The sequence below is a fragment of the Anomaloglossus baeobatrachus genome, chromosome 8, assembly GCF_048569485.1.
Source record: "Anomaloglossus baeobatrachus isolate aAnoBae1 chromosome 8, aAnoBae1.hap1, whole genome shotgun sequence".
Lineage (NCBI taxonomy): Eukaryota > Metazoa > Chordata > Amphibia > Anura > Aromobatidae > Anomaloglossus > Anomaloglossus baeobatrachus.
In genome coordinates this window covers 256509859-256527513 of record NC_134360.1, presented here as the reverse complement: position 1 = coordinate 256527513, position 17655 = coordinate 256509859, and the positions used below count along the sequence as shown (strand labels likewise).

General features: G+C 48.2%; 1 protein-coding gene across 1 annotated transcript in view; it reads right to left on the bottom strand.

Moving 5' to 3' along the window:
* QSOX1 (quiescin sulfhydryl oxidase 1) overlaps window positions 1-17655 on the bottom strand; it is an 81914-nt gene that overhangs the window by 19613 nt on the left and 44646 nt on the right. The window contains exons 2-5 of the mRNA XM_075320591.1: window positions 4939-5039; window positions 4758-4806; window positions 2980-3076; window positions 381-471 (exon numbers count right to left, since the gene is read on the bottom strand). Coding sequence (XP_075176706.1) covers window positions 381-471; window positions 2980-3076; window positions 4758-4806; window positions 4939-5039 — 338 coding nt within the window. The remainder of the gene's footprint in view (window positions 1-380; window positions 472-2979; window positions 3077-4757; window positions 4807-4938; window positions 5040-17655) is intronic.

Here is a 17655-nt window from a genome sequence, read left to right as displayed (position 1 = left end):
CTGACCCTTGTCAGCCCTATTAACCATTCCAGTACTATATGTACTGGAGCTTGCTCCCAGGCTTACATCACAGATGATGATCACCTCTGTGATACATATCTCCCCTCTATATAAATTATATTATTAACCTCTAGAAATCCAGCTGCTGTGGTGGTCAGCAGCTCTCCCCGGCTCCTGCTGACAATACTAGCTGATGACGTTTTCCCTGCAGAAGTTGTTGCAGTGCAATAGTAGTATTAGATGGCAGGTGGGTCTCAAGCTGTATGATCCCTGCTATGATGGCCGTTTACCGCAATAGGGCACATGGTCTGCGGTTGTCTTTATACAAATACATGTTTAGAACAGTTTTATTGTTATAAGTGAGCATGCACAGAACTTACCTCTCTTGCCATGTAGTCTTCAGATTCTTCGAAAATCAAGGCTAGGTATTCTTCATCATTATTCTCAAAAAATACCCCAACCTCAGGGGCGCTAAAAGAGAAACGTATAGAAACGTATTAGTAAACAATACAGCACAAAACGTTTAGTAAAACGCCGAGACAATGAACACATAGGGGAATTAGTACCCATCGTAGATCGCTCGATATAAACTACATATGCTGTCTCGGCCGTCTCTCTGCATCTAGAGACTTGTGACAGGATCTGGGCCAGAGTCTCATTTTGCCATCTGAGACTCCTCACAATAAATGTAATTTCCTTTCCTTTGGTGCTGAAAGGGTTAATGCCAGTTTGACTTTCCAGCAGCTTCTGGCCTCAGGTGTTTCTGGTTGGTGACCCCTCCCTTCCCCTATATGTGGTGACATCTCCCAGTAGAGGACACCGGTTATTCTGAAGCTAGGCCTCGAGGTGGAAGGAGCTGCTAGAGCCCTTATTGTGTGAAGCGGTGTAGGCTGCAGTCCTGGTGTCTGACCTTATCCTTTGATGTTTCCCCTGTCTGTCCTACCTTCCCCTCTTGTTGTATTAGTGTGGTGGGACTAGTGATCCTGTCACGCTCCCGGTCCGACCGTGCCGCCCACCACCCGTCGCTCCAACCCCTGGGGTCCCCGCTCCCCGCCGAGCTTGCTCTCCTGCTTCCCCGTCCATACCTTTTCCCCGTCGGTCCCGGCTCCGCGCCGCACACTCACTGTAGCCACCTGCGCTCCAGCGTCCTGCCTCTCCTACTGTGGTCTCAGCTCTGAGTTCCAGGTTGCGGTCCTCACACATGCACACTAGAGGGCACGCGCGTGCACTCACCTATACTTAAAGGGCCAGCACAGCTGTCCGGGATTTGACTACTAATTAACCTTGGGTATTTAAGACTTCCTATTCCCCATGGCCAGTGCTTGTTCGACGTGTCCCTGTAGCTTGTCTCTTGTACCAGTTGTTCAGGTCCCTCTATGCCTGTGCTTTGTGTAACTGTCTCTGCTTGCAGATCCTGAGTACCATTCTGAGCACACATTTCAGCCTGATCCTGTTAACCTGCACCAGTCTCCACTCTTGGACCTCAGCCTAATCCCTGTGACCTGCACAAGTCTTCGGTTCTGGACTTCTGCTTGATCCCGTTAACCTGTACCTGGTTCAGATCGGATCCTGTACTTAGACTCTATCCAGTGAATCTTGCGGATCCTGGCTTCCGTGCATGTAGGCCCTCTGCGGTTACGCCCGACAGTCCCTTTATAAGGGTTCACCCGAGGCAGCGTTGCAGGGGAGTCCGGTGTACGGTCCACTCCCAGGAATACCCTTACAGATCCTCTCCTGTCAGCTCACTAGCCAGGGTTACTACAGGGTCCCTCAGGTCTTCAAGTATCCTGCTTGGCAACGGGTATTGAACCTGTATACAGACTGGCTAAGAGAGTAGGGTACAGCCGTAGGTGAACGCAGGAAGTGTCCCATCATCCCTTTCCCCAGCACTAGGGCCCACCATTGTTAAAGTGTTACCGATGTACCCCTTGTTGTTGCGGTGAAACACCTGTTTGTTGTTTGTCTTGCCCCATGCAGGACCTTCCCCAAGTCCGTGCATGACATATTTTTCACACATTGCGCTCCTTTCACCATTTTTGACTGAATATGAAATCAACCTAAGGCTAAATATAGGCAGCAAAGGTTCGCTATGTTTCGCTGCTACAGCTGCATTGCAGGACAATACGTTAAGACCCCAAAGGGTACTGCTACAACTGTATTTTTTGCGACTTGCTTGACTTGGTGGCTGTACCTTTGGAGTTGCAATGCATTCACTCCTATTGCATTGACACATAGCAAATTTTTGTCATGTGACAGATGTGATAGCCAAATTTGTTGTGTAGCCCCAGCCTAAGCGCTCACAATAGCATATAACACGGCTGAGTGCTATCCAAGGTTTTATCAGATAGGATTCGGCCCAATGTTATACTATGGGGCAGGGCAGATCTGCGATCTTCTTTTTCTCATGCAGATTCGGCAATCGCAGCATGGTGCAAATGGCTCCAATATCCGGATCACGCGCACCCTTACAAGTCATCCGAGTGCAGCCATCTGCACAGACAATGGAGAAGATGGAGAAATTAAGTTCTGCATCTTCTCCTCACCTGCCTATGTGGAGCAATCGGAGCACAGTGAATGACATTCGTCTCAGACTCGGGGCAGAGCCAAGTGTTATTTGCGGTATGCATCCGATTCTCTCGCATATTATGAGCGTACCCTAAAGCTGATCTAAGGGACGTCTCGTCAGCGGGAACTTCCTAATCAGCAGTTCATGGGGGAAAATAATGCCACATTTAGTGATCAAATCAAGTAATGGTACACACGAAAATCAATAAAGTCAACAATGGTAATTATTTTCAATGGGCACTGCTGATTTCCCCAAACAGCATTTTATAGGGCGCCACTCATCATTTTGGAAGTCTAGGGCGCCAAGTTTATTACCTAATAACAAGTATTACAAGAGTTATTTTAATGGTATAAAAACCTGTTAATCCACCCTACGCTGCAAGTTACCATCATTCTGCTCCGCTGCTGTCATACCTGATTGGCTCGAGCGGAGGACACGCAGGCGGTGGGTTCTCTTTTTGCGCTTCTAGTTTATCAATGATAAAGTGTCTCATCTGATCTGGGTCACGACCTTCAACAATAAAAAGAGGATAAATGTAAGGAAAGAGCCTAGTTAGGAAAAAAAAGCCATGGAAATGGTAAAAAACAAAACAAACAATAAACCTATCACTCAAGAACTACCATATTTTTCGGATTATAGACATAAGTTTCCTCCCAAAAATTTGGAAGGAATATGAGGGGTGAGTGTTATAATGCGAATGTAGGTTACCGGGAGGTGGAGAATGGGCGCTGTGCTGGCTGCGGGGTACTTTGCTAGCAGTGTTGCGGGCTATGCTGGCTGTGGTGGGGGCAGTGCGGTGGGTGAGATGCTCTGTCGGCGGTGCGGGCTTCAAATAATGGCGCCCGGAGTCGGTGCGTGCATAGATGGAGCTCGGCTCAAGATCTTATCTGCGTATACGCTGTCTCCGGCACAATGATCTCCCAGCAGCGGACTTAAGGAAAACGGCGCCAGGAGTTGGCATGAACACACCTGGAGCTCTCGGCTCAAGATCTCATCTGCGAATGCGCTGCCTCCGATTGATTGATCTCCCAGCAGTGGATTTAAGGAAAATGGCGCCTGGAGGTGGCGTGTGTGCAGATGTTGGCTTGTCATTGAGCCGAGAGCTCAATCTGCGCACACGCCAACTACGGGTGCCATTTCTTTGAAGCACGCTCCGCCAACAGATCATCTGTGACACCCGCCGCACCTCCCTGCTCCACACAGCCCCAAACTCAGCCAGCACAGCCCCCACTGCAGCATCGCCTTCTCCAAAACCTCCCATGCCTCCGCTCCACCATCACTGCTGCCCCCCCCAGTAAGACACCACCGAAGTATAAGACTGATTCCCCCCTTTTTTTCCCTTTTTGATCTCTAAATTTGGGGTGCGTCTTATAAAATGAAAAATACAGTAACCGTCTATATAAAACTACTACAGTCTTCTGTTTACTGATAGAAAGATCAGATTATTGGAGGGAGCAGCATAAGCTGTTTGATAAAAAAGTGGTCAGAAAAAAAATAGAGCTATAGCTAAAGATAGTAAATATATACTGTCATTAACAAAGCTTGTGCTGTCGTCACCGATTCCGGACCCCAGCAGATCCTCTTCTGCGCTGATAAAGGAGACCGCTTCATGTGTTGGTGCGTGACCAGTTCTGTGTGTGACTGGTCCATTTAATAAATAAGCCTGACCCCTACCGAGTCATGGGGGATACAAAAGGCAGAAAATGGGTCCAGCTTTTAAAATTAGTTATCCAGCCCCCTTTACACACAGCGCTGGTCACAGGAAGCTCTTCATGTAGAAGCCCCCATAAAAGCGGATTACAGAGGGGCATAGGTGGAGTTTTAACCAAGACAGTATAGTTGTATATTGTATATATTTCATTATCTCATTTTTGTACTAGCTCAATAGACCCTTTAATTTGATTGCCAAATTTGCATGGATAGTTTAGGTTTATGACGCACAAGTAAGTGTAAAATGCACGATTGATGGATCGACTATTACAAATTTGATGTAAAGTTCCCATTCTTCAGCTTTTTTACCTGAAACTTGGGAGGACCAGAGGAGATAAATTTATGACCAAAGCTAACAAGAAACTTAGGGTAGAAAAAAAAAAAAACCACAACAAAAAAAAACAAAAAATAAACAAAACAACTAAAACCCCCATAAAATTAACAAGAATTTCTAAAAAGAGAAGAAACAAAGGTCACATACTAGGAAACTTGATGCCATTCAATGGACTTTTTGTAAAGGTTTTGAAGAACTGAAAGTAAAAAAAGAGACAAGACTTAGGATTTCTATTTTTCATATGTGAATGAAATTGTGATGAAGAATCAGGTAATAAAGACAAGAGATTTGCAGGAGGAATGACAGATAATATAAAAGAGGCGGTTACCTGAATAGTCGGGAATCCTTGCACTCCAAATTCTCTACACGTTGGGCTATTGGACTCTTTGCCACAGTCTAATACTGCGAGATACAGCACCGGCCGCCAATCTGTGCAAGAAGCAATGATGCATTAGACAAGAGTATCGCCCTAAGAAGAGATAAAAGGTTTGGCTGCCATTGTAATATGTCTGGAGTGAATTCATATCTGTATTTAATTCTTGAAAACAAATATTTTGTATACTGTAACCCAGTAGTTGTCCATTCATTTTCACGACATGCCTGTGCTAATCTCTGGTCTGCCGGCTGCCGACAATCGCAGCAGCCATCAATTGACTGCAATGGTTAAGTGATGTCCCCCATCGGAAGAGAAAGTCTGCTAGCTCTCACTTTCGACACATATAGCATGTAACCACTGCAGCCAATCAGTGGCGGCTGATCTGCTGCAGGGGTCACTAAATGTCCTCACCAATTTAAAAAGCAAGGCGACTGGCGATGACGCGCAGCAGTACCAAAGAACAATGGGGGTCCAATAGGAGAGAATGTGTTGCTGTTTGTAGATGTCTTTAATGAGAAACTGATTTCTCCCCATTCGAGAATGTGTAGGTCCTCAAACAGGATTCTCAGACTTTTTCTTCTGGGTTCTCACTAATTAGGCAATAGTAGTGCCTGGGTCACATCAGCACTTAACTTGCATGCCAAAAGAAGGATACGTAGGTGTGGGACGGATGGAACGGCAAGCACGATACCAGACCTAATGAAGGACATCTGCCGGCACAGAAGCTGGACTTTCCTACTGAATCTAGCGCATCTAGGAGGCAAGCAGCAAATCAACAAGAATTGAAACCCCTCAAACAATATTAGAATCAATAGTCTAAGGGGGTAATGGAATTAAAAAAAAAATCTGTGTCAAAGAGAAATCACAATTTAGCTCCTTGGGTCATAACTTTTATTGAAAAACTGAAAAATGTAGATATATATTAATTCCGCAGCGCTTTACATACATTGGCAACACTGTCCCCATTGGGGCTCACAATCTATATTCCCTATCTCTATGTCTTTGGAATGTGGGAGGAAACCTGAGAACCCGGAGGAAACCCACGCACCCACGGGGAGAACATACAAACTGCTTGCAGATGTTGAGTAACACACAAACATTGATATTTATGTATGCCTCAGTTGCAAATTGAGGAACAAGGCTTATCTTCGAGGGGTATCCTGTTACAAGAGGTTATCATCTGTCTAACTAGGCTGACAAAAGTGCCCTGTTTTGCTGCTCCACTCACGCAGGGGACAAAAATGCCCCAATCTGGCAATTGGTAAGGGTCTCTGTGATCATATGGATGACATCTTGTAGCCAGCATAACAATTTATCTTACAGAGTTACTTCTTTTAGAGGACTATTATATATATAATATAACATTATATAATATATACTGTGTGTGTATATATATATATATATATATATATATATATATACACAGCGTATATTATATAATATTATAATATATATATATATATATATATATATATACACACACACACACACACATACAGTACAGACCAAAAGTTTGGACACACCTTCTCATTCAGAGAGTTTTCTTTATTTTCATGACTTTGAAAATTGTAGATTCACATTAAAAGGCATCAGAACTATGAATTACCACATGTGGAATGAAATACTTAACAACAAAGTGTGAAACAACTGAAAATATGTCTTATATTCTAGGTTCTTCACAGTCGCCGCCTTTTCCTTTGATTACTGCTTTGCACGCTCTTGGCATTCTCTTGATGAGCTTCAGGAGGTAGTCACCGGAAATGGTCTTCACTTCATAGGTGGGCCCTGTCAGGTTTAATAAGTGGGATTTCTTGCCTTATAAATGGGGTTGGGACCATCAGTTGTGTTGTGCAGAAGTCTGGTGGATACAGCTCATAGTCCTACTGAATAGACTATTAGAATTTGTATTATGGCAAGAAAAAAAGCAGCTAAATAAAGAAAAACGAGTGGCCATCATTACTTTAAGAAATGAAGATCAGTCAGTCCGAAAAATTGGGAAAAGTCTGAGAGTGTCCCCAAGTGCAGTGGCAAAAACCATCAAACGCTAGGAAGAAACTGGATCACATGAGGACCGCCCCAGGAAAGGAAGACCAAGAGTCACCTCTGCTGCGGAGGATAAGTTTATCAGAGTCACCAGCCTCAGAAATCGTAGGTTTACATCAGCTCAGATTAGAGACCAGGTCAATGCCACACAGAGTTCTAGCAGAAGACACATCTCTAGAACAACTGTTAAGAGGAGACTTTGTGCAGCAGCCTTCATGGTAAAATAGCTGCTAGGAAACCACTGCTAAAGACAGGCAACAAGCAGAAGAGACTTGTTTGGGCTAAAGAACACAAGGAATGGACATTAGACCAGTGGAAATCTGTGCTTTGGTCTGATGAGTCCAAACTTGAGATCTTTGGATCCAACCACCGTGTCTTTGTGCGACACAGTAAAGGTGAACAGATGGACTCTACATGCCTGGTTCCCACCGTGAAGCTTTTTTCTTGCCTTAATACAAATTCTAACAGTCTATTCAGTAGGACTATCAGCTGTGTATCCACCAGACTTCTGCACAACACAACTGATGGTCCCAATCCCATTTATAAGGCAAGAAATCCCACTTATTAAACCTGACAGGGCACACCTGTGAAGTGAAAACCATTTCCGGTGACTACTTCTTGAAGATCAACAAGAGAATGCCAAGAGTGTGCAAAGCAGTAATCAAAGCAAAAGGCGGCGACTGTGAAGAACCTAGAATATAAGACATTTTTATACAATCCATTTTTTTTTACTCAGCAACTGTTAATCTTCTACAGGACCATATACAGTTTCCTATCTTAGAAAAATGTAATGTAGCCGAAAAATTTGATGGTCTGTTTGGCATCTCATTTTTTTTCCTCGCATTGTACCAATTTTGGAGTCAAATCGCAACACGCTGCAATTTTTTTTCTCATGCCGAAATATAGCTGAGAAAACCCCCCACAGATCTGTTCTGCCTCATTGAGTAACATTGGTCTGAGTGCAATCCCTTTTTTATCAGATTGCACTCGTCTGATTTATATGCTCATGTGAGCGAGTCCGTACAGACAGGATTTTCTCCATCGATATATCCTACGTACCTGACCCAATGTTTTATGTACATCAAAGCTCCTTATCTAGTATTTCTTTCATGGATAGTCATGGTTGGTAATGCTTCTTTTGGATTTTTAGAGATTCATATAATATCAGTCAAACTGTGAGCAATGAATTCATGCAACTGAATGTTGGCCCATTTGGATGATCCAATAATTGGTAAATAAGGGTTCCAGACTATCAGCCCCTCTAAAGAGCCTGGCAATCACCTGACAAATGAGCAAAATGCCTGTTCACTGCATGACAATCGCTATTGGGTCCAATATAAAAATCATTTTCTGCGAGCACAGAACGATCGTATTAGCGAACGTTGTAAGAGTTTAGAATGTTCGTCGTCCGGTCTAAACGAACCAACAAATGACCACCAATTGCCTTGTATATAGCGGATTAGTTCTTGTTTATTGGTCTGCATCTGTCTTAACAAGCTATGCGTCTATGATGCAGATTGTCCATCTACGTGGCCCGGAGCGACACATAATAAGGATACACAGGAAAAGGGCCATACATCTTATATTAGTCCTGTGGCTCATTTATTTTCCGGATTATGGTGGAATCCAAATCTTAAGCTGCCTGCTGATCAGGAAATGATGGCATATCCCAGCAATAGGTGACATGCCATCACTATATCAGATGGGAGTAGTGACCTAACATTATGACATAGCTGAGCCATGTTTATAGCTGGGCAGAGCCTTCCGTATACCAGCCCAAAGCTGATCATTATCCCGACGAGGGCAGATCCAGGCACATGAGGGAAGCGTGCCCACACGGCATTGTTTTTTATAGTCCATGGGTGGTTGGGCATGAGGGCAATCACAGTCACCTGTTTAGTGGAATTAGGACATCTTACAAACTCCCTAATAAAAGAGCTCAGTCTAGGGAGGAGTCCCTTTAAGAATAGTGCAGAATGTGAACTACTAGGTATTGTTGTAATAAAGCCTGAATCATATCTATATAATGATTCCACATATATATCTGTACAGAGGTGAACCACTGAAAGCTACAAAATTAGAAGGGAGGCGTGCGAACACTGTCATAGAGGCCGATTTATTAGCGAATGGAAGCTGCTTCTAGTCTATGTCAGTAAAAACTAGAGGCAGCCATCGCCATGTGCTGCACCTTCCCACAATCACAGGCGGTAATTGCCTGCACACCCAGAGCGCCATGTGCTGCACCTTCCCACAATCACAGGCGGTAATTGCCTGCACACCCAGAGCGCCATGTGCTGCACCTTCCCACAATCACAGGCGATAATTGCCTGCACACCCAGAGCGCCATGTGCTGCACCTTCCCACAATCACAGGCGGTAATTTCCTGCACACCCAGAGCAACGTCCACTGGGATCACCAATCTACGAAGGGAGCATTGGCAGAAAATGCCATTATATCGTATTATAATAGATAAGGGAACATTCAAAAAAGCTGAAATTTCAGGTAAACAGCTGGTCATTTCCCCAGCATGGTTTGCTGCAGAGGAGATTATGTCTTATCTGATAGAGATTCAAATGGACGGTTCAGGTCCCCCCGAAAGATGCGGCTAATATCCATTATTACATTAGTAAATTCACGACTTCACATTATAAAGTTAAAGGGGTTCCTACCATCACATATTACCTCCCCTGTGTAGACCATGCCACTACTAAATACCCAGTAAAAGTTGATGAAATGTACCTACATATTATGGAGACAAAGTTGGTCCTGCCCAATCTTCCCCCCAGATGTTGGTCAGTTGTATAGGACCATGTGGAGTTCTAAATCCTATAAAGACATTTGAGTTGCCCTCCCATTATGTAGTAATGTCCCCCATCCTGTTCTTATTCTGCTCCTTCCTGCTAAACAAGCCCCCCCATACTGGTATATATGTTCCCCATCCTGGGCTCATCCTGGTAATTATGACCCCCATCCTGGTATATATGCTACCTATCCTGGTATAAATGTTCCTCATCTTGGTAAATGTAGCCCCTATCCTGATATATATGCCCTTTATCTTGGTAAATATATCCCCCATCCTGGTATATATGCTACCCATCCTGGTATATATGTTCCTCATCTTGGTAAATTTGTCCCCTATCCTGATATATATGCCCACATCCTGGTATATATGTTCCCACCCTCGTGAATATGTCCCCCATCCTAGGCCTCATCCTCGTATATATGTCCCCCATCCTAGGCCCCATGCTGGTATACATGTCCCCATCCTGATATGTATATCCCCATCCTGATATATATATCCCCCATCCTGGGCCCCTATTGACATTTATGTCTCAATACTGGTATATATGTACCCGTCCTGGTTATATATATATATATATATATATATATATATATATATATATAATTGCCTTATTCTGTCTGTCTGTCTGTCTGTCTGTCTGTCTGTCTATCTGTCTATCTGTCTGTCTGTCTGTCATGCTCCGAAATTGTGTCCTTACGGTGACACAAAGCTGATTGGCCGCTGGGCTCGCCATGGCCCCGCCCCCCCACACGGATTGGCCTCTCGCCCCGGCTCTCTGCAGGCCCCGCCCCCCTCACGCAATGCACGCTCGCTCTGGCCCAACTGACACGGGGCTCCGATTCCCAGGTGAGTACACAGTCACACACACATCAGATCACACTCACTCTCACACTCACTCTCACACACACCTCACACATCACAACATGCTGGGATATCGCTTGCTTCTACACCGGCTCCGTCAGGATCCCGGCAGCGCCAGACATAACCTTGCGATGCTGGCATCTTGACGGAGGCCGTGAAAGCTGGTAACCATTATACACATCGGGTAACTAAGGTCCCTTAGTTACCCGATGTGTATCATAGTTACCAGTGTTCACCGGCTCACACTCACTCTCACACACACCTCACACACACATCACATCGCATCCACACATCAAGGTCCTGCAGCTGCGGAACATACATAACATAACAGCACACACATAACAGCACACACATAACAGCACACACACATAACAGCACACACACATAACAGCACACACATAACAGCACACACATACACACAAATCAGATCACACTCACGCACACCTCACACATCACATCGCATCCACATACTCACAACATCCTGGGATATCGCTTGCTTCTCGGCGGCGATATTGTGCTGTGAGCTTCCAGGACCTGACGGAGGATCACATGGCCAGAAGCATGTGATATCCCCGGATGTTGTGAGTATAAGCGCGTATGTGCAATATCGTCAGTGTCTGTGTGTGTGAGTGTATGCGATCGGGTGTGTGTGAGTGTATGCGATCGGGTGTGTGTGAGTGGATGCGATCGGGTGTGTGTGAGTGGATGCGATCGGGTGTGTGTGAGTGGATGCGATCGGTTGTGTGGGTGAGTGGATGCGATCGGTTGTGTGGATGAGTGGATGCGATCGGGTGTGTGTGAGTGTCGGCAGAGGAGCACGGCGTGCTGGAGGAGGCTGGGAGCAGAGAGGCTGATCTTGGGGGAGGCTGATCTTGGGGAAGGCTGGGAGGGGGAGGCTGATGCTGAGGGAGGCTGGAAGGAGAGAGGCTGAGCAAACGTGCTCCATCCGCCATACTGCGCACTCCCCATCGTGCTGCATCCCCCATGCTGCGCACTCCCAAACGTGCTCCATCCGCCATGCTGCGCACTCCCCATCGTGCTCTATCCACCATGCTGCACACTCCCAAACGTGCTCCATCCGCCATGCTGCGCACTCCCAAACGTGCTCCATCCGCCATACTGCGCACTCCCCATCGTGCTCTATCCGCCATGCTGCACACTCCCAAACGTGCTCCATCCCCCATGCTGCACACTCCCAAAAGTGCTCCATCCGCCATGCTGCGCACCCCCCATCATGCTCCATCCGCCATGCTGCGCACTCCCAAACGTGCTCCATCCGCCATGCTGCGCACTCCCAAACGTGCTCCATCCGCCATGCTGCGCACTCCCAAACGTGGTCCATCCGCCATGCTGCGCACTCCCAAACGTGGTCCATCCGCCATGCTGCGCACTCCCAAACGTGCTCCATCTGCCATACTGCGCACTCCCAAACGTGCTCCATCCGCCATACTGCGCACTCCCCATCGTGCACCATCCGGCATGCTGCGCACTCCCAAGCGGATGGAGCATGATGGGGGGTGCGCAGCATGGCGGATGGAGCACGTTTGGGAGTGCGCAGCATGGCGGATGGAGCACGTTTGGGAGTGCGCAGCATGACGGATGGAGCACGTTTGGGAGTGCGCAGCATGACGGATGGAGCACGTTTGGGAGTGCGCAGCATGACGGATGGTGCACGATGGGGAGTGCGCAGTATGGCGGATGGAGCACGTTTGGGAGTGCGCAGCATGGCGGATGGAGCACGTTTGGGAGTGCGCAGCATGGCGGATGGAGCACGTTTGGGAGTGCGCAGCATGGCGGATGGACCACGTTTGGGAGTGCGCAGCATGGCGGATGGAGCACGTTTGGGAGTGCGCAGCATGGCGGATGGAGCACGTTTGGGAGTGCGCAGCATGGCGGATGGAGCACGTTTGGGAGTGCGCAGCATGGCGGATGGAGCACGTTTGGGAGTGCGCAGCATGGTGGATGGAGCACGTTTGGGAGTGCGCAGCATGCCGGATGGTGCACGATGGGGAGTGCGCAGTATGGCGGATGGAGCACGTTTGGGAGTGCGCAGCATGGCGGATGGAGCACGTTTGGGAGTGCGCAGCATGGCGGATGGACCACGTTTGGGAGTGCGCAGCATGGCGGATGGAGCATGTTTGGGAGTGCGCAGCATGGCGGGTGGAGCACGTTTGGGAGTGCGCAGCATGGCGGATGGAGCATGATAGGGGGTGCGCAGCATGGCGGATGGAGCACGTTTGGGAGTGCGCAGCATGGCGGATGGAGCACGTTTGGGAGTGTGCAGCATGGCGGATAGAGCACGATGGGGAGTGCGCAGCATGGCGGATGGAGCACGTTTGGGAGTGCGCAGCATGGGGGATGCAGCACGATGGGGAGTGCGCAGCATGGCGGATGGAGCACGTTTGGGAGTGCGCAGCATGGCGGATGGACCACGTTTGGGAGTGCGCAGCATGGCAGATGGAGCACGTTTGGGAGTGCGCAGCATGGGGGATGCAGCACGATGGGGGGTGCGCAGCATGGGGGATAGAGCACGATGGGAGGTGCACACCTCCCCCCAACACACACACACACGCGCACTGCACAACACACACACACTAGGAATCACAAACAACGCCCTACACAGACACCCACACACACAGACAACGCTGCACACACAAATATACGCACATACTGCACAACACACACATTGCTCAAAACATACCTCCCCCCAAAACACACCACACACACACAAACCGCACAACACACACACACAACGCTACAGACACACAGCGCTCCACAAACAACGCAACACACGCAACACACATACAACACCGCTCTCACCCCCCGCGACACTCAGAACATGTACAGCGCCCTACACAAACACTTGGTAACTACACACAACAACATCTATCTATATATATATATATATATATAACAAAAATCATACATGAACTACACAATACGTAAATTCTAGAATACCCGATGCGTAGAATCGGGCCACCTTCTAGTATATATATATATAGATCTATCTAATATATTATCTAATATATTACACTGTATATACAGATAGATATCTAATATACATATTTACCAGGATGGGGACATATATACCAGGAGGGGGACAGGTAGGGGACATATATATATATATATCTATCTATATCTCCATTCTGTCTCTAGCTCAAGAACTCCCCCATTGTACTCACCCTCCCCGACACCCTCCTCTGTAGCTAGCGCACAGTGGCCAGCAGCTGACATTTAAATCCACGCTATAGCAACAAATAACAAATGTTGTGTGCCGCCCTCAGCCACGGGGATGCCGATGTTAGCTGCCGGACACTGTTTGGCTGGCAGCTTGTATTGCAGTGCAGGGACTAAACAGGTCCCTGTGCTGCAATGCATTTCAGTTGGATGTGCACCCTCAGACGCACATGCAGCTGAAGCAAGCACTGGGGTGGGCAGGTTGCCCTAGCCCTGGGCCCAGTTGCGATCCCTGTGACCGCGACCATTCTACTCCTGCCGTCCACTTAAAAGAAGGGAATTTTGTTTACTTACCGTAAATTCCTTTTCTTCTAGCTCCAATTGGGAGACCCAGACAGTGGGTGTATAGCTACTGCCTCTGGAGGCCGCACAAAGAACTACACTTAAAAGTGTAAGGCCCCTCCCCTTCTGGCTATACACCCTCCCGTAGGAGTACAGATTCCTCAGTTTTAGTACCAAAGCAAGAAGGAGGAAAGCCAATAACAGTTTCAAAAACAAATTCAATCCGATAACTAGATCGGAGAACTTAAGAAACAACGTGAACAACATGTGCACCCGAAAAAAACGAAACCCTAAAAACAGATAGGGCGGGTGCTGGGTCTCCCAATTGGAGCTAGAAGAAAAGGAATTTACGGTAAGTAAACAAAATTCCCTTCTTCTTTTTCGCTCCTAATTGGGAGACCCAGACAGTGGGACGTCCAAAAGCAGTCCCTGGGTGGGTAAAAAGATACCACATGAACGGGCTGTCATACAGCCTCTTCCTACAGGTGGGCCACCGCCGCCTGAAGGACCTGTCTACCTAGGCTGGCGTCTGCCGAAGCGTAGGTATGCACTTGATAGTGTTTGGTAAACGTGTGCAGACTCGACCAGGTAGCCGCCTGGCACACTTGCTGAGCCGTAGCCTGATGCCTCAACGCCCAGGACGCACCAACGGCTCTGGTAGAATGGGCCTTCAGTCCAGATGGAATCTGAAGCCCAGCAGAACGGTATGTGTGAAGAATTGGTTCCTTGATCCACCGCGCCAGGGTGGATTTGGAAGCTTGCGATCCCTTATGCTGACCAGCGACTAGGACAAAGAGCGCATCCGAACGGCGTAGAGGCGCCGTGCGAGAAATGTAAATCCTGAGTGCTCTCACCAGGTCCAACAGATGTAAACCCTTTTCAAATTGGTGAACTGGATGCGGACACAAAGATGGCAAAGTGATATCCTGATTGAGATGAAAGGAAGAAACCACCTTGGGAGAAAACTCTGGAATTGGACGCAGTACTACCTTGTCTTGGTGAAATACCAGGAAGGGAGATTTGCAAGATAACGCCGCCAGCTCGGACACTCTTCGAAGAGACGTGACCGCTACAAGAAAAACTACCTTTTGTGAAAGCCGAGAAAGGGGAACCTCTTTCAAAGGCTCGAAAGGCGGCTTTTGAAGAGCAAGGAGAACCTTGTTCAGATCCCAGGGTTCCAATGGCCGTCTGTAAGGAGGAACGATATGACAAACTCCTTGGAGAAACGTGCGTACTTTAGAAAGCTGTGCCAAGCGCTTCTGAAAGAATACGGATAACGCGGAGACTTGACCCTTAAGCGAGCTAAGGGACAAACCCTTTTCCAACCCAGACTGCAGGAAGGAAAGAAAAATTGGCAATGCAAATGGCCAGGGAGAAAACCCTTGAGCCAAGCACCACGCTAAGAATATCTTCCACGTCCTGTGATAGATCTTAGCTGAGGATGGTTTTCTAGCCTGTCTCATTGTGGCAACAACTCCCTGAGATAAACCTGAGGCCGCTAGGATCCAGGACTCAATGGCCACACAGTCAGGTTCAGGGCCGCAGAATTCAGATGGAAAAACGGCCCTTGAGACAGCAGATCTGGACGGTCTGGTAGTGCCCACGGTTGGCCTACCGTGAGATGCCACAGATCCGGGTACCACGACCTTCTTGGCCAATTTGGAGCGACGAGTATGGCTCGCTGGCAGTCGGACTTGATTTTCCGGAGAACTCTGGGTAACAATGCTAGAGGTGGGAACACATAGGGGAGTCGGAATTGCGACCAATCCTGAACCAACGCGTCTGCCGCCAGCGCTCGGTGATCGTGAGACCGTGCCATGAAAACTGGGACCTTGTTGTTGTGCCGTGACGCCATCAGATCGACGTCCGGCGACCCCCAGCGGCAACAGATCTGTTGAAACACGTCCGGGTGAAGGGACCATTCTCCTGCGTCCATGCCCTGGCGACTGAGAAAGTCTGCTTCCCAGTTTTCCACGCCTGGGATGTGAACTGCAGATATGGTGGACGCTCTGCTTTCCACCCACGTCAAAATCCGCTGGACTTCTTGAAAAGCTTGGCGACTGCGTGTTCCCCCTTGGTGGTTGATGTACGCCACCGCCGTGGAATTGTCCGACTGAATCCGAATCTGCTTGCCTTCCAGCCATTGTTGGAAGGCACGCAGGGCAAGATAGATTGCTCTGATTTCCAGAACATTGATCTGCAAGGTGGACTCTTCCTGAGTCCACGTCCCCTGAGCCCTGTGGTGGAGAAACACCGCTCCCCACCCTGATAGGCTCGCATCTGTCGTGACCACTGCCCAGGACGGGGGAAGGAACGACTTTCCCTGTGACAATGAGTTGGGGAGAAGCCACCAACGTAGAGAGTCCTTGGCAGTCTGAGAGAGGGAGACAGTCCTGTCGAGGGACGTCGATTTCCCATCCCATTGGCGCAGAATGTCCCATTGGAGAGGGCGCAGATGAAACTGCGCGAACGGGACTGCCTCCATTGCTGCTACCATCTTTCCTAGGAAATGCATGAGGCGCCTCAGTGAATGCGACTGGCTCTGAAGGAGAGATTGCACTCCAGTCCGTAGCGAGCACTGCTTGTCCAGTGGAAGCCTCACTATCGCTGATAGAGTATGAAACTCCATGCCAAGATAAGTCAGAGATTGGGTCGGGGTTAGATGAGACTTTGGAAAGTTGATAATCCACCCGAAAGTCTGGAGAGTGTCTAGCGCCACCTTCAGACTGTGTTGGCATGCTTCTTGAGAGGATGCCTTTATAAGCAGGTCGTCTAGGTACGGGATGACCGAGTGACCCTGCGAGTGCAGAACAGCTACTACTGCTGCCATGACTTTGGTGAAGACCCGGGGGGCTGTTGCCAGACCGAAGGGTAACGCTACGAACTGTAGGTGCTCGTCGTGTATGACGAAACGTAGGAAACGCTGATGCTCTGGTGCAATCGGCACGTGGAGATACGCATCTTTGATGTCTATTGATGCTAGAAAATCTCCCTGAGACATTGAGGCTATGACGGAGCGTAGGGATTCCATCCGGAACCTCCTGACTTTTACGTGTCTGTTGAGCAACTTCAGATCCAGGACGGGACGATACGATCCGTCCTTTTTTGGGACCACAAACAGATTGGAGTAAAAACCGTGACCCTGTTCCTGAAGAGGGACGGAGGTCACCACTCCTTCCGCCTTTAGAGCGGCCACCGCCTGCAACAGAGCATCGGCTCGGTCTGGTGGTTGAGAAGTTCTGAAGAAACGAGTTGGCGGACGAGAACCGAACTCTATCCTGTACCCGTGAGATAGAATATCTCTCACCCAACGGTCTTTGACATTTGCTAGCCAAATGTCGCCAAAGTGGGACAGCCTCCCACCGACCGCGGGTGTGGGCATCGGAGACCGCAAGTCAGGAGGACGTCGTTTTGGCAACGGTTCCTCCGGCTGGTCTTTTTGG